Source organism: Saccharomyces eubayanus, chromosome II, assembly GCF_001298625.1.
Source record: "Saccharomyces eubayanus strain FM1318 chromosome II, whole genome shotgun sequence".
NCBI classification, from domain to species: Eukaryota; Fungi; Ascomycota; class Saccharomycetes; order Saccharomycetales; family Saccharomycetaceae; genus Saccharomyces; species Saccharomyces eubayanus.
The window spans coordinates 89,634-109,201 of NC_030977.1; the positions used below are offsets into that span (position 1 = coordinate 89,634).

Consider the following 19,568-nt stretch of genomic DNA (forward strand, 5'->3'; position numbering starts at 1 on the left):
TCAGGACGTTGTGCTCTGCCCTACCTTTTTTATCCAAGCCGTAAGCAATTGCAGCTGCGGTGGGTTCATTAATTATGCGCAGAACATTCATACCTGCAATAGTGCCTGCATCCTTAGTGGCTTGTCTTTGAGAATCGTTGAAATAGGCGGGAACAGTTACCACAGCATCATTCACAGCGGTCCCCAGATAGTTCTCAGCAGTTTCCTTCATCTTGATCAACACCATTGAAGATATTTCCTCAGGCGTAAAGGTCTTCGTTTCACCTTTATATTCTACTTGTACGACAGGCTTACCTTCTCTAGCTATGATCTTGAACGGAAAATGCTTGGCATCAGTCGTCACTTCAGGATCGTCAAACTTACGGCCGATCAACCGTTTTGCATCGAAAACTGTGTTGTGAGGATTGATTGCAGCTTGATTCTTGGCGGCGTCACCAATTAATCTCTCGGTGTCAGTAAACGCCACGTATGATGGAGTGGTTCTGTTACCTTGATCATTTGCAATGATTTCTACCCTGTCATTGGAAAAATGAGCGACACACGAATAAGTTGTTCCCAAATCGATACCGACAGCTTTGGACATTTTCGTTTGTTATTGTTGTTGTTTATACAATTTTTTCCCGAACCTCTTACGCTAGTATGCCAAGACATCTAGTATACCAACGTACTCTGCTTAAATACACCACCAGGTCTCTAATTAGGCGGCATGACACATCCCTTAATGGTCTTCCGTCCACCCTTGTAGTTGCTTCTATAATATTCTATAACTTTCCACAACGATCCCTAATTAAGGGCACCCTTAACCTCCACGAGGAATAACTTATTAACACTTATGTTGATAGCGCCGCATATCGATTTTGGTGTCACTTCTGATAATAAACACCACCGGCAATGGTAGGTTTGTATTCGTCATCTTCATCAGGATCTTCTTCAAAATCTTCTTCAGAATCGTTGGAAATAAGTTCATCTTCGTCATCTTTACCAACTAGATGAGGATATTTCTTTTCCATTATACCTTTCGTGGTTAGCAAATTTTCTTTTTGGAAAGAGGAATATAGACAAGTATTCCACACGCGTTCATTCAACAAGATATCTGAATACTGCTCTGGCAAGGTCTTTATCTGGAAATACAAGAGATGGTCTAGTTTTTTAAGCATTTTATTGGGCACTGATGAGCTTGAACATATGAGTTCAACCATTGCATGCCATTGTAGACTTGACCCGTAATTTCCAAAAAACATAGCGTTTAAGAACGCAAATTGCAACTCTCCAAAATACGCGTTAGACGAATTTTGGAACGCTCCTTCGAGTACCACGGCATTGAAATAATAGGATTTATCCAAGAAATCCTCCATTTCATGACCTGGTCTTATAGCTTCTCTGGACTTAAACTTAGCCACCGTGTAATCAAAGCAACGGGAAGATTCATATTCATTCTCACTTTCCATTGTGGAACCAGCTCTCTGCAAGCTGGATTTTAGAAGTTCATTTTCTTGCAAAGTAGTCATTGAAGAATCAACGTAAGAGAACTTATTTTCACCTTGCCTTATTAACTCTCGGATTTTATCCATTCGCACAAACTCGGTTAGATTATACCAGGTATCATCTTCGTCAATTCTGGGATACGAAACCATCATTTGCCGTTCTTTGTAATCGCGAACAATATTTTCGAACTTTGAATGATTCTGTTCTTCCACCATTTTGTAAATACCATCATTGAAATCGTATTGAATGTAGTAGTTTCCCGTTTTACCGTCAAACCAGTAACCATACCTCATACCGGAATCATCCGCATGTTGGAAATGAATGACGTGGACGTGGTCAATGGGAATATCCTTAATTCCCTGGAATGGTTGATTTGCCTCTACATTGAAAGAATATTGGTCGATACCAATAGTAACTTCAACGGGAACAGATGTAAATGGTACGCTATTCATCGGTTGCCCAACAATTCACTTCACACTCACATTTGGTATTCAATATATGGAAGTTAACTGTATATTCATATCATTAAGCCCTAAATCTTCAAGTTATTCATGTTCGTCTGTAGCGACATATATATATAGTTTTTTTTTCGTTTCCAAATGTGTCTTTTCTTCATCCTTTGTCCCTATATAAAGGCAGCATAATCAAACCATTCAGAATTTAAAGTATGGTCTATTTCTTAAGTTTTCCCGGTTACTCAAAAAAGTACAAAACAATAAGCTGACACCGATGCCTTTTGAAAAAGTAGATGGGTGTGGTCACCCAACTGGATTTTTCAAAGATGGACTAACCGTGATTGGCTCGTAGAAATGTCTTTCTCTTTTTTAACATGATGAAAAAATATATTTACACAGACCTGTACTGAACTTCTCGAAGTTTTGCAGATAACAATATTGCTTTTTTTTCTCTGACTATCCACATAAATAACCATCTTACTTCCCTCTCTTTTGCGCTTTTAAGCCTCGCAGTGGAGGGTGTGAATAGCATTTCCGAACTTGAAACTACATGCACTCTTACGTCTCCTATAAAGTGATACTATTGTTTAAACATGGTGAAATGATATGATAATTAAACACACTTGATAATAGTATATATGATATATAAGACTATATGAAAAGAGATGAGGATAAAATAAGGATAATCGAGAGTTTTCTTGAGAGAAAAAAACTTCTGCAAAATTACTCTTAGTTCATCTATTTCTTAGCAGTCAATCTTCTTAGGTAGAAAGCTAATTCTTCACCTTCCAAGATGTAACCATCACATCTACCGGATTGGCCTGGTCTTGAAGAGATACAAGCGTATAATCTACCAGCACTGAATTGAGATTCAACAGAAGATTCGATCTTGGCAGAAGCAGCTCTAGCAGCCCACTTTCTTTCAGCGTTCTTGGTCTTGACAACAGTTTCTTCTTCCTTGGAGTTCTTCTTCTTACCCAAGGTTTGGCCGTAATGAGCTTCGAACCATTGCTTGAATGGAGTAGCATCAATTTGAACAACGGCAGCCTTGGTCAAAGTGTTGGTTCTGACCAATTCATTGTTCGATGGATGGTAAACGACACCAGCGATTCTGGTCTTCTTGGAGATACCTTCGGAAGCCCAAGAGAAGTTACCGGTTTCGATTCTCAAAGCTCTGTATTTCTTGTTACCACCTCTAGTTCTAACAGAGTGAATTCTCTTAGCACCGATCTTGGTGTTGGCTGGTTGACGACCCAATTCAAACTTTCTCTTCTTTCTGAATTGAGCACGCTTGGCACCGGTAGCGGATCTTTTGTGACGAGAATCACGAGAAATACCCATTTTGTAACTGCAATAATAACATCATYGATATTCATTGTTAGTAAAATAAAGAACTCTTGATAAATGTGAATTTTCATATCTTGAACTATGCTTTTGTTGGTTTCTAGCCCATCCCGAGCGCTTTGGAAACACTGTTAAATTGTGTCCACCCAGCTTCAACAGCCTATATATATATTTCTATCACTCTGTTATAAGTCAATTGTTTTCATCATCCCCTTTAATCATATCCACTTTAGTTATTGCCTCATTTAACTTTAAAGAGGAGTCCGCAGCATTCAAAATAATCTACTTTCATTTCTTATATGACTATAGCACATACGTTTTGTCCTGGTGTGTTTATAACGTCTTTTTAACACTATCCAAAAAAAAAGTGCAGTGAAATTTTCCTATATATTAAAGATAGGCCTGTAAATAACGTCTATTAAGCAGATCCATCCAGTAACACCTTTCTTCCACACTGCCCAAGGGAAAGAGAAAGTGCCCAGACTGCTTCTGTCTGCCCCGGTCCGATCCAATCGAGCGTACCGGTCCAAGCCTCAAGGGAAAAGCTAGGCTCTAGTGAGGTTTGACGAGTCCAACCCGTCAATGAATTAGTGGGTTTCTGGCAAGTCCGAAGAAAAAAAATAAAAACGGTGAGATCCCATCTCAAGGAGCGAAGAAAAAATGATATAAGAAAAAAAAGATAGGCAAGGGTGCAAAAGAGGGTGTTTGGATGTACAGTCTTTGAAAAGGCTGCTACACGAAAAAGAAACGGGTCCTGAGACAAATCTGAAGAAAAAGGACATTTTCCGCTAAAAAGCGATTCCAATCACTGCCCATTTAAGAGCAAGACACCAAGAGCTAAAGGACTGTAAGCAGATCGCAGATCGCATAATAGCAACGGAAATGTCGACGTATGACGAGATCGAAATTGAGGATATGACCTTTGAGCCGGAAAATCAAATGTTCACGTACCCCTGTCCCTGTGGAGACAGGTTCCAAATATACCTGGACGACCTGTTTGATGGTGAAAAAATAGCTGTTTGCCCTAGTTGCTCGCTGATGATTGACGTCGTTTTTGAAAAGGAAGACCTGGCTGAGTACTACGAAGAAGCTGGTATACAACCCCCTGAACCCATTGCTGTTGCCGCTTAAACGCTGGGCAAATGGCAAATGGCAAACGAACAATGAAGAAAACACTAAAAGTACATATATTCAAGGCATAGGCGGATTTGCGGAATGCAAACAAAAGCAAAGGCATGTTTTGCCACAGCTTTTGGGCAAGGATTTTCCCAAGTCGTAATAGAAATGATTTTTGCGAGCTTTTCGAATGGGTTCTCTACTAGACGCAAGAACTACCGGGCAGACTTATATATATATCTTTCATTCGTTTTTTGTACATGATACGTACTATGAAATGGTTGCAACTGTATCTTTCTTTTCTTTTTGCTACACGCCTAGCTTCAATCATCTCATCTCATATTGCACTAAATGGCTGTGACAAATTTCACCGGAAAGGCGAGGGATTTTTCTGTTGACATTAACGAAATAGCGTTTTATCAAAATAGTGAAAAAATACCAAAGTATATAAAAGTGTAGATCTAAAGTCAGAGGAGTTAACGAGCCATTTTTCCCCTTTACAAGCACACGGGAGACTACGTATAGGGCAACCCATACCAAGAGGCAAAAGTCAAACAATGGCCAAAAATATTCTAGCGAACCAGGACCCTAAGCTGCAGGCGATGATTGTGGAACACACAGCGCCTGCTCCCAAGGAAATACCCATAGACCTGCCAGTTTTGAAAAGAGTTGCTAGACCGCTGAGACATGTCAAGTTCATTCCAGTCAAGTCGCTTGCTTTCCATTCCAAAACAGGTCCTATGGAGTTTTCATATGAAAAGAAGATCAAAACTCCTATCCCTAAAAACAAAATTGTAGTTCGAGTCAGTAACGTGGGCTTGAACCCTGTAGACATGAAAATCCGAAACGGTTACACATCTGCCCTCTACGGTGAGATTGGTTTGGGGCGCGAATACAGCGGTGTCGTCACTGAAGTGGGGGAGAACTTGAATTATGCTTGGCATGTGGGCGATGAGGTGTATGGTATATACTATCACCCACATTTAGCCGTGGGCTGTTTGCAGAGTTCCATCTTGGTCGATCCGAAAGTGGATCCGGTCTTGTTGAGACCCGATTCCATCACCGCCGAAGAAGCCGCTGGATCGCTATACTGTCTGGCAACCGCGTACAACATCCTAAACAAACTGTCCAAGAACAAGTATCTGAAACCAGAGTCGAACATCCTAATCAATGGTGGGACTTCGTCAGTCGGGATGTTTGCCATTCAATTACTGAAACATCATTACAAAGTGCAGAAAAAACTGGTTATTGTAACATCGGCCAATGGACCTCAGGTCTTGAAGAAGAATTTTCCTGATTTGGCTGATGAAATGATTTTTATCGATTACTTAACCTGCAGAGGTAAAGCCAGTAAACCATTAAGAAAAATGCTTGAAGAAAAGAAGATCTCCCAGTTCGATTCAGTGACAGATGCAGAAACCATACTCACATATAATGAGGGTAAGTTCGATATCGTACTTGACTTCATCGGCGGTTACGATATTTTGAGTCATTCCAGCTCGCTGATTCATGGTGGCGGTGCATACGTTACCACCGTAGGCGACTACGTTGCCAATTACAAAGAAGACATTTTTGATTCATGGGACAATCCAAGTGCCAATGCTAGAAAAATGTTTGGTTCTATCATCTGGTCATACAATTACTCACACTACTATTTTGATCCAAATGCAAAGACTTCTTCCCCCAGCAACGATTGGATTGAACAATGTGGCGATTTTTTAAAGAATGGTACTGTCAAATGTGTCATCGATAAGACGTTCGATTGGAAAGACCATAAAGAAGCATTTTCCTACATGGCCACCCAGCGTGCTCAAGGAAAGTTGATTATGAACGTCGAAAAGTTTTAGATACCCCGATGTATTCAACACAAGATGAATTCTCTTTTATTTGCCCTTTTTTTAATTTTTTTAACGAACTCCATGTTTTAATGCTTTAATATTTCTGTCCTCTCTTGGAGTTCCCTATAGTTTTATAGTACTTATAATATAATTTTTAGTTGAACAATGTAACTCACTTTAGAAAGCCAGCCCGGTTTTGACGTAAACGCGTGTAGATGACAGTGGCTGTTTTATTAGCATATTAGCCTTACTGTCAACTTTTTTTTTCATTTTTCCGGTCATTAAAAAACTTGAAGAAAAAATATTTCGAGGCCCTTGATGGTCATCGAATTTTCAGATATTTAGTTGTGACTTGTACGACGTACAAGACTCTTAGTCCTCACATCCATTATACCATCAACTAAGAATGAACTCCGAGTCTAGAGAGGATACGGCTATTAATAGCATCAAGTTATTGGCAGGGAACTCTCATCCTGATTTAGCTGAACTCATATCAAAAAGACTGGGTATCCCACTTTCCAAAGTCGGTGTGTACCAGTATTCCAATAAAGAAACTTCTGTCACCATAGGTGAAAGTCTCCGTGACGAAGATGTCTACATTATCCAAACTGGGATAGGCGAACAAGAGATCAACGATTTCTTGATGGAACTATTGATTCTAATTCATGCTTGCAAAATTGCATCTGCAAGAAAAATCACCACTGTCATACCTAACTTCCCATATGCAAGACAAGACAAAAAGGATAAATCCCGTTCTCCAATCACAGCAAAACTAATTGCTAATCTGTTGCAAACTGCTGGCTCCGATCACGTTATCACCATGGACCTTCATGCCTCTCAAATTCAAGGGTTTTTCAACATTCCAGTTGATAACCTATATGCAGAACCAAGTGTTTTGAATTATATTAGAACAAAAACTGATTTCGATAATGCCATTTTGGTGTCACCTGATGCAGGAGGTGCTAAGAGAGTGGCAGCTTTGGCTGACAAATTAGATTTGAATTTTGCGTTGATTCATAAAGAAAGACAAAAGGCAAATGAAGTCTCAAAAATGGTGCTTGTCGGTGACGTCACCAATAAATCATGTTTATTGGTTGACGATATGGCTGACACTTGCGGTACGTTGGTAAAAGCTTGTGACACTTTGTTGGAACATGGCGCCAAGGAAGTCATAGCCATTGTTACGCATGGTATATTCTCTGGTTCTGCAAGAGAAAAATTAAGAAACAGCAGGCTATCCAGGATTGTTTGTACGAATACCGTTCCAGTGGATTTAGATTTACCGATTGCTGATCAAATTGATATCAGTCCAACTTTCGCTGAAGCTATAAGAAGATTACATAACGGTGAATCTGTATCCTATTTGTTCACTCATGCTCCAATATAGAACGGTTTTCGTTCAAAACATTAACCGCTAGCATAATAAATAGTCTTTATACTTCTGCCATAGACAACAAGAAAAAGTTATGTTGGAATATGAACTCATTGGGAAAGCCTTTTTTTTTGAAACAAAACTTTAATATAAGGCGAAATAATCCTGGAAAGTGTTAAAAAAAAGATTAGTTTTGAAGACATTATTTAAGTAAGAATTGAAATAGTATATAAAAAAAAAATAATTAATAGAGACGTTGGACGTAACTTCTCATAATATGCAAATAATTCTCAACTTTTCCTGAAACTAAACATTCTTGATTTTTTCCTAGAATGCTTAACAGGAGTAGTAGAAACACAACTATCGTCTAAAGCAGTGTCCACTTCTTCTGGTGTAATAACCTCCTCTTTTTTTTTCTGATTATCGTAGCTAACTCTTAGCCAGTCATCGTATTTGATTAAGTCGTTTATATTCTCCTCATGTTCATTTGATATATTAACACTGCCATTTTTATTAAAAGCATCTAGATGCATTGCTTTGTAGAACAAAACGTATGCTGTGGCCATATTGGGAGATTCACCAGTAAACTCTAACACGGTTTCCTCTTTGACTGCTTCTACTGTTTCATCATCGAATAGCAACCAACCGAACTTCTCATGTTTACACAAAGAAACATAATGCCCATGCTGAGGTCCACCGCCCATGTGAACAACGATTCCGGCCAATTGATATTTCTGACAAACTTCAGAGTCTATCGAAGAGCAAACGTTCAATGTTAGAGGATAGCGAATGTTGTTGAAGAGTTTGATATTACAGTTCTGTTTTTCAGAGTACTTAAACCTCTTCAAATGCAACGCTAAAGTATCCGGCAGTTGTTTCAAGCCAACCAACCTCTCGGCTTCTTGCAAACCACAACATTCATCACAGTAAAACTTATTTGATCCATTTAGCATTTCTCGTTGATGATAGCTTTTCAATATTTCTTGTATATCTGTTTCCTCGTCGCCCTGGACTTCTATGGGGAAATCCAAAAAAGGTTCGTCTCTGGATGTTATGTTATCACAAGTCAAACATTTGATTTGATTAGTTAAAGTACCTTGAAATAGATCATTGATGAAATTTGCGGTTTTATTCAAACCACAACTGTTATTAATACTGTTGCTATTGGCCATGTTTTGATTCTCACGCTCTATATATTCACTCAATTCGTTCAGCAGAAAATTAAAAAACTCATGAGCATCTTGGTGCATAGTGGTATTAAATAAAACGTTCTCCCTCTTAAGAACATCGACAAATGAACTAGGCGATACGACACCAGTTAGATACGTATTTTCAGTTATGCATTCAAAGATGTCCCTTAAACTTGAATATAGGGTAGCTTTACCGGATTCATTTAAGCTATGGTCAACATTAACGATTGGTCCATGAATAAGAGCGGACTTCTTTCTGTATTCAGGCGATATTTGAGAAGAAGAACTTGACCTTCTAGTATCTCTTTTATCGAGTGGATAGAGCAGGCTGTTATTGCTTTCTCCTTTCGGATCGAGATTATTACTATTACTACTACCTCTCGAGAAGTTTTCATTGGTGAATGTTCTACCAACGATAATATTACGAGGGTCATCTGGGGGTCTATCTGTGACGTTCTCTGAGCTCATTCTACTTGGAGCACCAGGCTCATTAGGTGTTTCCACTATCAATGGAGGAGCGTCTTGCAAACCAGAGAAGGGTTTAGGAACAGGCAATGATGCAGTGCTTCCTTCTTTTTTATAATTATCTTGTGCATGCTTCCCGCCAAAGTTTTTAAAAAATTTGCTCTTCTTCTCTGAATGCCCTGTTGCATTTGAACTAATGGAATTCATGGGAGTAGGCTTTCCTTCATCAGTGCTTTGTGATCTAGAGTTGGGTACATGACCATTAGTATTTACAACACTTTTTTCAAAACTAGCCTCGGTGAATATTCTTGGTTTATTGCCTTTCATGTCATGTTTTCTAGATTGAATAGATTCCCTTGGCTTTTCCGGAAATTGTAAAATATTTTCACGCAATGAGGACAGATTGTAAAGGCATTGAAGAACAGAATTACAATAACATGTGTTACCAAAATTCTCATATCCAAATACCTTATTGGAGCCGTCTCCATAGGGCATTGATTCGGATGCTATTGTAGCCAATATAGGTGGTTCGCTTTCTTCCACGATGACTTCTCCGCATGTAGTCGTAGTCTTTGCCATCGACAAATTAAAAATTTCGTCCTGGCTGTAACTCCCATTCTCATGGTTACATGTTTCGGAATTACACTCTAATCCGGAGGAAAGCTGCAAATTATTATCTTCATTTGAAAATGTCTCTTTTATGTCCAGATTAGGGGCAAGTTGGGTATTGGAGGGGTTGTCAGAGGGCGTACTGTCACATGTTTCATCATTTACATCGTAGCTCACTGGCTTAAAATCATTCTTTTCTACTTCTTCTGTAATTGTATCACTGGTGTCTTTCTTTTTCTTTCCCGACTTGCTTATCGTAAACCATCTTCTGATCATGATTGCGTTACTTTTTTCTTGGCTTTAATATTTTGTTAATGAAAGTACTGCGATTTTTCTAGTGCCACGATCTTGCTTTGCCAACTATAGTTTGATGGACTAAACAGTCAAAAGGCAAGATATGATATAGCCAATAATGGTATTGGTAAGTGGAAAAAAAAAAGAAAACGCAAAAAGCAAAAAAACTTCAGTTGTAAAGCAAAAAACCTCTATTGCTAGCCTTATCCTTCACAAAGTAGTGCAATTGTCTTCCTCGAGCTCCTTATCTTTGTGTTTCAACTACCTCATCTCTATGTTCAACACTTTCGGATCGACGTATTTTTCAGCCTTCCGCTAAGATTGACGACGGTCTCCAAACGAATAGGGATAAGCAGCAGGAATTTAGCATTGGAGAAAAAGGAAGACCCTGCCTTTTGTGCTGCGTGTAAAGAGAGACATAATATCGTTATTCGTGAGTTTGCGTGATGTGCACAGAGTAGTGCGGCATATAAACATATAAATAATAGAAGTTACCAGAGAGGGAGATAAATATATAACAGATCATATCGTGCTCAATCAATATATAAGAGATGCTGTGAAAGCACATAAAGAGACGATCCTTGTGTTGATCCTTTCTTGAATATTGTTACATCGGAGAGATTCCGAAAAAGAATATGTATAAATAGCAGGAAACGAAGTCCTGTGTAGTCGTCTTCGCAGAATATAAATAAATTAAGTAAAGGGACAAGGGAAAACCATCGGTAAATAAACAAACGTTACGGTCATTAAAATCCTTGCTCCATGTTCATATCAAACCATCCAAAAAAGTCGTCATTACTGGAGTTACCTTCTATCCAACCTGCACTTTGCTGTTGAAAGAAATCCGACAATTTGTTTCCGGGAGTCTTGGCATTGTTTTCGCTATCCGTGGCTTGATAGTTGAGGGGAGTTACAGCATTGCCACCTGTGGCGAATTGCTGGTTTCCCCTACTACTATTGTTATTGGCGTTATTTGCAAACAAACTCAAAGGCGGATATCCGTTGTTCTTATAAGAACCGGGATCAGAGACCACAGAATGTAGATCCGTCATATTATTTGACTTCGAAGCAACGGGCGTACGAGAGTGAGACATACTACTTTGTGATCTTTCGATGGGATTTGCGTTGTCAAATTGATTGTTGTTATAGTTCACGGCAACATTTTGTAGATTACTATGCTGTCTTTGGCCCTGGTGGTCCATAGCCAATTTAACAGTATTTGATAAGCCCGCAATCGGGTTTCTGATTCCTGGAACGGATGCAGGTAGATGACTCACGGGAGTGCTTACTGATCTTTTCATAGAAAGGTTATCAGGAATTGCATTGAGTCCGATATTGTGGTAGTCCAGGTTCGTATTTCGCGGATCGTTATTCGAAATGGTGTTAGAGATTAATGGATAGCCTGAATTAGAGGGCACCGGTATAATGGTAGACGCGTCTAAAACGGTTCTGCTGTTATTGTAATCGTTATTATTACCTGTATTAGCGAATAAACTTTGAAATTTCACGCTGCCTGTTTCTCCAAGCATAGAAAGCGGTATCCCATTAATTTCCATGATAGAGCCATCAGAGTCTCTGTTGTTCGTCTTGGCAAGTTCTTCAGCCTGCTTTAGAGCATTTTTGGTGGGAATTAAAGTCGTAACTGTAGTTCCGCTCGGAGTGGTCTTTGTCACAGTTTCAAAATCATCTCTTGAAATGTGATTATATAACGGTAATGGGTAAAGTTTCCTATCCATAATCCCACCTGTAGATGAAGGATCACTGTAAATGTCATTGGAAGAAAACTTCCTTTTTTCAGCAGCTCTTTTTAATGCTTGTTTATTGTATTCGGAATCCATCTCTCTTCTTCTCGCCTCATGCACACACCAAACCAAATCATAAAATAAGGAACCTGTTAAATGGGATCTCATTCTGGAAATGATACCATCCTCCTCCACAAACACTTCTGGATGCGTAATTAAAACGAAGTTCAATTTCTCCAACATGCTTGCAGTTCTGGAAATGTCGTTTTCTACACTCGTGGTCCACGCAGTTAACTGATTTCTATAAAGTCTATGGATAGTGACCACTGATTGTCTCGCAGAGTCCAAGTACTTGTCAAGGAGTAAAGGAGTTAGTTGCAACTTGAATAGTATTAACGCAGAAAATGTAGCAGCTTGTCTGATGTAAATCGGCAGTTCAATTAATTGTTGGGTCTCCAACAAATTATTTAATAAAGTCACGATCTTAGTGGCCGTTAAGTAAGCTTCTGTAACATATGGAATTTGGTCAGTAGGAGGTGTTTCAGGTAGGAAAGCAAAACAGCAAACGGTCAATTTAACATAAAGAAAATAGATATTTACAACGTCATCATTTTGAAATTTTAAAGATTTCGCTAGCAAGTCTAATTCTTTACCTAAGATGGATAAAGTTTCCGCACGGTATTTTGGTTCTAGTAACCCATCTGGACTAGAAGTGGAAGAACCAATAATATGAGATAGTTTAGCTTGAAAATTTGCCAAACTTAATAATCTTCTAAATCTTTCTGGTAATTTGTATTTATTTTCACTGGGCGACTCATCATTTGTATTAGTCGTATTCTCATCATCATTAACATTAGCGCTGTTGTTATTATTAGTATTATTACTATTTTTGTCTGGTTCTTCGTCACCACAAGATAAGGCTTTCTCTAATAAATAATCTGTTTGTGAAGTAGGTGGTAAGCCAAGGATACTTGCCCAACAAAGTTCGGCAAAGAATATTCCCAACCAAGTTCTAGTTCTCCATTTTTCGGCATTGGGCATTGAAGTTTGAGTTCTTGTAAATTCAGAAATAAACTCACCCCTATGTAACCCAAGTTGATAGGATAATGATTTGGCTAATCCCACAAAACGATAAGAACAATCATCCAAAACCTTTTGGTTCGGTAGAGGCCAAATACATAATATTAGTAGAGCTTGTGAGATGTGTGTAGATCTMGGKGKTCGYMKYMWMMWKRWWWMAATRRCTAGCTGTTTTATCAACGAACTTAATTTGCTATACATTGTCGGCTCAGGATCGGACAGACTCGCTGTCAACATTACGGTCCAAAAGAGTAATTGCGACTGAGAGTATAATTCGGTGGCATTATTGGAGTACATAATAGGGAAATAAGGTAGATACCTAGTCACGAATACATGGTGTAATCTGTTAGCTTTGTCAATGGAGATTCTTATATCGCCCAGCACAAACTCATCTACGCTCGCATGCGGCGATGGTAATAACGGCATAGTGGTGGTGGTCGCCACCACAGGTGTTTTCGCTTTATTTGGTATTTTATTTGTATCAGCGTGAGCTATAATTGTAGAGGGCCCCTTATTCATTATGGAAGTGGCGGTAGCCGGTGTATTATGAGGAGAAGATGATGCATGGTTTGGAGAAAAGGGACCATTGGGTGTGTTGGTTGCGGAATTGTTTCTATAATAGGCCATCTGCAAAGCAGGAGGCAAACCTTCCTTAGAATTATTGGGCAAGGCTGAATCATTTAACAAAGGTGGGAGTTTATTTGGGTCTGTCTCCACTTTATTCTTCACGCCTGCGGCTAAAGAAGACGCACGCAGCGTTGTACGGGAAGCAGGCTCATTACTTGTCTTGAACTTGTTCTTGCTGTTACTGTGATTGGCTTGTAGAAGTTGAGGTTCCTTGGATAAATACGTCTGCACAGAAACCTTACTGTCACGTTGAGTTGTGGAAGAAGTGGGAGAGCCCGATGAGGGAGAAGAATCTGGGTTTGGGATAATAGTGCCTGGAGTCGGAGCTGGACGTAAATTTAGTTTATTCAAAATGCTATTGCCCATGGGGATGTGCTGTAGAAAATGGACGAAAACGCCGTCATTGGCCAAAAGGGTGTCTAGTTTGGCTTTGACTTCATCCACGTCTTGCCTCAATAATTGTAACTGTGAGCCCTTTTTGGGCCTAAATTGGGGGTTGATTTCACAATGAAGACCAATTTTCTCGCATCTGGAGCAAGGGTGGGGAAAGTTCTGGCTGGCGTCGCACTTAATCTTGTGCTGCCTGCAATGCGTACACGAGGTAACAGGCCTATGGTTGATTTGGTGGCTGTCATCATGATGAGGCATTCGTTGTTTTTTGTTCGGAGATTGCTGCTGTTGTTGCAACTGCTGCTGCTCCAACTGTCTTTTCATATGAGCAGAACTAAAGTCTTGGTCTTGGTCCGAATCTGAATTCTCCTTCACCATGACGAAAATAGTTGTATGCAGTACCCGATAATTCTTGTATACAGTCCTTGGCCATTAGGGTCCCAACAACTACTTGTATGCCTACAATATTTTGATGCCACTCAATTGTAGTATATTAAGAAAAATGATCCAATGAGAGGTCCTTCGTGAAGAGTGAGGTGCTAGTAGAATAAAAGGAAACTAGTATATTCATTCAACTAAAGATGTAGTTATTCATATATACGTGTACATAGTTCGTAGGGTGGTTTACTTCGACTTGGTGAATCTCAAGTAAGGTTTGATTTCATTGAAATCACCGAATTTAGTCTTGGCTTCATCATTGGAGACAGAGGGAGGGATGATGACATCATCTGAAGGCTGCCAATTGATGGGGGTGACTACACCTTCCTTATCGGTCAATTGCAAAGCGTCAATGACTCTCAACACTTCAGAAGTGTTTCTCCCGACTGTGGAGGGGTAAGTAAAGATCAGTCTAATCTTCTTTTTGGGGTCGATGACAAAGACGGACCTCACTGTTTTCAAAGAGCCGTCGTTGATGTTCTTGAACCCATCGGCGTCCACCATGTCATACAAGAAGGCCACGTTCCTGAAAGTGTCCCCAATAATGGGGAACCCCACGTTTTTCACCTTTGCGATTTCCTTGACGTCTTGAATCCACTTTTGGTGAGACTCAACGTCTTCCACGGAAAGACCAATCAACTTGACATTTCTCTTGTCAAACTCCGGCTTCAATTTGGCAAAAGCACCAACTTCAGTGGTGCATACGGGTGTGAAATCTGCGGGATGCGAGAACAAGACCCCCCATGAATCGCCCAGGTAGTCATGGAAGTTGATTTTGCCAGCCGTCGTGTCGGCGTCAAAGTTAGGGGCCTCCGAGTTTATTCTCAATCTTGGCTGATCACCTTGCTTAAACTGCTTGCACAGAATAGGTGCTGTGGCAAATGTCTTGATAGTCTGACATTGCAAGTAAGCCTGTCTGGGGACGCTCCACGCGGTCCTCTTCAATTGAGCATTACAAATTCTACCGAACATCTTTTTGCTTGACTGTAGTGTTTTATTCCGCCTCTGTTCTTCTACTTCGTTAAACCGTAATTCGTCTCTTCTTCTACTTTCCTTTTATCTTATAGCAGCAATAACAATTTGCGGCCCCTTCTTTGCTTTACGTAATTAAAATCTCCGGGGCGGCTCTTTGCCGGGAAACCCCTCCCGGAGATTTTTCGGTCCAAAAATGAAAAAAAAATAGCCGCCCAGATCAGGTCGCTAAATACGGTCTGATGGCTCGTGCAAAAATAGCCGCCCACGCCGTCTACGGTGATACCCTCATATTGCTTAAGAATATACCGCCAATATATGTGTATATATATATGCATATAAAATCGTTTAGTTGAAATGGTGCAAAGTACAGCAAAAACTAGGGAACTCAGATAGCGAGTGGTTACGACAGCAGGTGTGCTAGAACGGGTTCTCATAGGGGGGTACGAGCGAGCAGCCAGGCTAAATTTTTTTCTTTCTTTTTTTTTATGTGCTCTTTGCACACTTCTTTCTTCCTTCTTTGATTTGTCCTGCCTTCGTTTGTCTCAATGGTGCTTACAAGTACGAAGGTCAGTCTCTCTTTGCCTCTTCGGATGACCAGTTCTTCTCTTAGTTCTTGTTTTCTTTCGCGTTGTTGTGGCCGGCACACACGCACGCGCCACTCTAAGAACGATATAAACATATAAACATATAAACAAACACTAACAGTCCGTATCTTTCTTACTCTCCTAATATGCTGAGCCATCCAGACAGTCATGGCCCGCTCTTCTTTACCCAACCGCCGCTCCATGCTTTTCGAAGCGAACAAGAGAAAGACTATAGCGCATGCCCCATCTCCCACTCCTTCGAATGGAAAGCATCCTGTTCCGCCGCCCATCTGTAACAATAGTAATAGTAATGCCATTTCAGAATCGAACATCCACGTATACGTAAGATGCAGATCGCGCAACCGAAGAGAAATAGAAGAAAAAAGCAGTGTAGTACTTTCTACGCTGGGACCCCAGGGAAAGGAAATCATTCTCTCTAACGGCTCTCATCAATCATACTCATCCTCCAAGAAGACTTACCAGTTCGATCAGGTATTCGGCGCGGAATCTGACCAGGAAATGGTGTTTCATGCCACGGCAAAAAACTACATCAGAGAAATGCTGCACGGCTACAATTGTACGATATTCGCATATGGTCAAACGGGGACTGGTAAAACATATACCATGTCCGGCGACATAAACATTCTCGGCGACGTACAATCTACTGAGAATCTGCTACTGGGGGAACATGCAGGCATCATACCGCGTGTTCTGGTGGACCTTTTCAAAGAATTGAGCTCGCTAAACAAAGAATATTCTGTCAAAGTATCCTTTTTAGAGTTGTACAACGAAAATTTGAAAGATTTGTTGTCTGACAATGAGGACGATGATTCAGCGGCAAACGACTCCAAGAAGCAGATTCGCATTTTCGATAATAATAACAACAATTCGTCCATCATGGTCAAGGGAATGCAAGAAATCTTCATAAACTCAGCCCATGAAGGCTTGAATCTATTAATGCAGGGCTCTTTAAAAAGGAAAGTGGCCGCTACTAAATGTAATGATCTCTCTTCAAGATCTCACACGGTCTTCACCATCACCACAAATATAATAGAACAGGACAGCAAGGAACACGGGCAGAATAAAAATTTCGTTAAAATCGGTAAGTTGAATTTGGTAGATTTGGCTGGCAGTGAGAACATTAACAGATCAGGTGCGGAAAACAAAAGAGCTCAAGAAGCTGGACTGATTAACAAATCACTGTTGACTTTAGGTCGTGTGATTAACGCACTCGTAGATCATTCTAACCATATCCCCTATAGGGAGTCTAAGCTAACAAGACTGTTACAGGACTCTCTAGGTGGTATGACCAAAACGTGCATTATTGCCACTGTATCGCCTGCCAAAATATCCATGGAAGAGACCGCAAGCACGCTGGAATATGCAACAAGAGCCAAATCAATCAAAAATTCTCCGCAGGTAAATCAGTCTTTATCAAAGGACACATGTCTCAAAGACTATATTCAAGAGATTGAAAAATTGAGAAACGACTTGAAAAATTCAAGAAACAAACAGGGCATATTCATCACTCAAGACCAATTGGATCTTTACGAAAGTAATTCCATACTGATTGATGAACAGAATTTGAAAATCCACAATTTACGGGAGCAGATTAAAAAATTTAAAGAAAAATACCTAAATCAGCTGGATATTAATAATTTTTTACACTCAGAAAAGGAAAAATTGGTAAATATAATACGAAACTTCCATGTCGATTTTTCCAATTTCAATCTGGAAATCCGGAAAATCCACCGTTCCAACCTTGAAGTAATGACTGAAATTACCCAACAAAGAGATTTATCACAGGACAACTCTCAAAGGCAGTATACTACCAACCAAAATTTGCAACTGGAAATATCCAACCAAGTATTACAGACTTTAGGCACTTTACAAGATTCTTTGATGAACTATAACTCAAAATTTTCACAAGTTATTAGTGGCGTCACTAAAGAATTATCCCTGAACGTAAACTCTCATAAAGTGAAACATGATTCTACAGTCGAATCATTGTTCAATACCACCGCTAACTTATTGACAGTAAAAATGAACGATCTAGTTAACAGTGTTTCACATTCATTGGAAAGTATTCGAAATGATTCTTTATCACACTATAATAAAGACTTGAATGAGATATATCAATCGCACCAACGGTTTTTAAGTAAGTTACAAAATGACATCAAAAGCTGTCTGGATTCAATAGGCAGCTCAATCCTAAATTCCATAAACGAAATATCAGAAACTTGCACCACAAACTTGAATAGTATGAACGACTTAACAAACCACCATCAATCAGTAGCAACAGAGCTGATTGAAAAGCAGCATTTACAAATCGAAAAATTAAAGAATGAATTACTCAATGAGCGTAAAATTTCGAACCACTTTAACAAACAGTCAACCAGATTAAAGGAGTATTTTAAAAATCATGTATCCAGGACCCGTACTGAACTTCATGATGAATTTAACGAATTTATAAGCAGCTTAAAGGAGAAACAATCCAAATTAGATCAAAACATCTGGCAAAAGGCAGAATCCATTTTCAATGAAACCGGTGAAGAAGTCAATGCAATTCATTCCAGTTCAATAAACACTTTAACAGAAAATGCCGAAACCATCTTACAAACGGTCTCTCACAACAGTACAATTTTCACGAAGGATTTAACTTGTCTATCAGAAGAAATGAACATAAATATATCTTCCAAACTGAAGAGCTTACCCATTGGTAAATTTTTAAATAAGATATCTCAAACTATTTGCGAAAGTTGTGGTAATAATTCGTCAACAGCCGACCCGATACTAATTTCTATCAAAAATTTTCAAAATGTAATACTTTCAGATATTGAACTAACAAACGAAAAGACGTTATCGTTGATTAATGAAATATTGTCGCAAACAAAAATCATATCCGATAAAAACAACGTCGATCTAACCATAGTAAATGAGAATTTTAATTCTTTATGCAGTTTTATTTTAAATGATTACAAAGAGAACATAATGCAAATCTCTAAGACACAAGACGATGTACTTTCTGGTCATTGCGAAAATCTGAGATCGGTAAACAGACAGGGAATGAAAACCATTACTACTCACAACATAGAAAAACCTGTTAATATACATCTACAGCCTGAATCAACAGTGATCAAAGTTTTGCCTGTACTGGAATACCCAAAACAGTTTCAAATTTACAGAGACGCTGAAGGCAACAACAGGGACGATACAATGAAGTCGCATTTGAACGAACCAAACTCTTATGCAGGAGAAGACCTCGTTGCATCACAGGCTAGTCCGAAGACTCCAGTCCCTGTACCTGACCAACCTTTACCAAAGGTGCTCGTACCAAAAAGCATAAACTCTACGAAATCCAAAAGATCAAAAACTTTACCAACTTCAGTTGATACTGAACAGGAGTCACGGAATAACTTAAAGAGAAGATTCACCATGGAACCGATAGTAAAAGATAAAGAAATTAAAAATGATGGCACTAAGAAAATCCATCAATAACAGAAATACAGCAACTGTAAAATATATTGTATCACTAAGTGCATTGAGTGTAAATTGTTGCATCTC

At 39.4% G+C, this 19,568-nt stretch overlaps 9 protein-coding genes across 9 annotated transcripts; 4 read left to right on the forward strand and 5 right to left on the reverse strand.

The window, feature by feature from the left end:
- Positions 1–863: 863 nt before the first annotated feature.
- AAR2 (U5 snRNP complex subunit AAR2) lies at positions 864–1,937 on the reverse strand (the record flags this gene model as incomplete). Its single annotated transcript, XM_018363363.1, has 1 exon — positions 864–1,937. One exon carries the CDS (start codon positions 1,935–1,937, stop codon positions 864–866), a length of 1,074 nt encoding a protein of 357 aa, XP_018223492.1.
- A 741-nt stretch (positions 1,938–2,678) lies between these two features.
- RPS8A (40S ribosomal protein eS8) lies at positions 2,679–3,281 on the reverse strand (the record flags this gene model as incomplete). The annotated part of the gene is made up of 1 exon (XM_018363364.1): positions 2,679–3,281. The coding sequence occupies one exon, from the start codon at positions 3,279–3,281 to the stop codon at positions 2,679–2,681; it is 603 nt and encodes a 200-aa protein (XP_018223493.1).
- An 885-nt stretch (positions 3,282–4,166) lies between these two features.
- On the forward strand, positions 4,167–4,415 carry KTI11 (Kti11p; the record flags this gene model as incomplete). Its single annotated transcript, XM_018363365.1, has 1 exon — positions 4,167–4,415. One exon carries the CDS (start codon positions 4,167–4,169, stop codon positions 4,413–4,415), a length of 249 nt encoding a protein of 82 aa, XP_018223494.1.
- A 542-nt stretch (positions 4,416–4,957) lies between these two features.
- On the forward strand, positions 4,958–6,247 carry AST1 (Ast1p; the record flags this gene model as incomplete). Its single annotated transcript, XM_018363366.1, has 1 exon — positions 4,958–6,247. One exon carries the CDS (start codon positions 4,958–4,960, stop codon positions 6,245–6,247), a length of 1,290 nt encoding a protein of 429 aa, XP_018223495.1.
- Positions 6,248–6,644: 397 nt separating this feature from the next.
- On the forward strand, positions 6,645–7,625 carry PRS4 (ribose phosphate diphosphokinase subunit PRS4; the record flags this gene model as incomplete). Its single annotated transcript, XM_018363367.1, has 1 exon — positions 6,645–7,625. The coding sequence occupies one exon, from the start codon at positions 6,645–6,647 to the stop codon at positions 7,623–7,625; it is 981 nt and encodes a 326-aa protein (XP_018223496.1).
- Positions 7,626–7,900: 275 nt separating this feature from the next.
- UBP13 (ubiquitin-specific protease UBP13) lies at positions 7,901–10,150 on the reverse strand (the record flags this gene model as incomplete). The annotated part of the gene is made up of 1 exon (XM_018363368.1): positions 7,901–10,150. One exon carries the CDS (start codon positions 10,148–10,150, stop codon positions 7,901–7,903), a length of 2,250 nt encoding a protein of 749 aa, XP_018223497.1.
- A 764-nt stretch (positions 10,151–10,914) lies between these two features.
- SEF1 (Sef1p) lies at positions 10,915–14,385 on the reverse strand (the record flags this gene model as incomplete). Its single annotated transcript, XM_018363369.1, has 1 exon — positions 10,915–14,385. One exon carries the CDS (start codon positions 14,383–14,385, stop codon positions 10,915–10,917), a length of 3,471 nt encoding a protein of 1,156 aa, XP_018223498.1.
- A 246-nt stretch (positions 14,386–14,631) lies between these two features.
- On the reverse strand, positions 14,632–15,417 carry PRX1 (thioredoxin peroxidase PRX1; the record flags this gene model as incomplete). The annotated part of the gene is made up of 1 exon (XM_018363370.1): positions 14,632–15,417. One exon carries the CDS (start codon positions 15,415–15,417, stop codon positions 14,632–14,634), a length of 786 nt encoding a protein of 261 aa, XP_018223499.1.
- Positions 15,418–16,172: 755 nt separating this feature from the next.
- KIP1 (Kip1p) lies at positions 16,173–19,502 on the forward strand (the record flags this gene model as incomplete). The annotated part of the gene is made up of 1 exon (XM_018363371.1): positions 16,173–19,502. The coding sequence occupies one exon, from the start codon at positions 16,173–16,175 to the stop codon at positions 19,500–19,502; it is 3,330 nt and encodes a 1,109-aa protein (XP_018223500.1).
- Between the last annotated feature and the right edge of the window lie 66 nt (positions 19,503–19,568).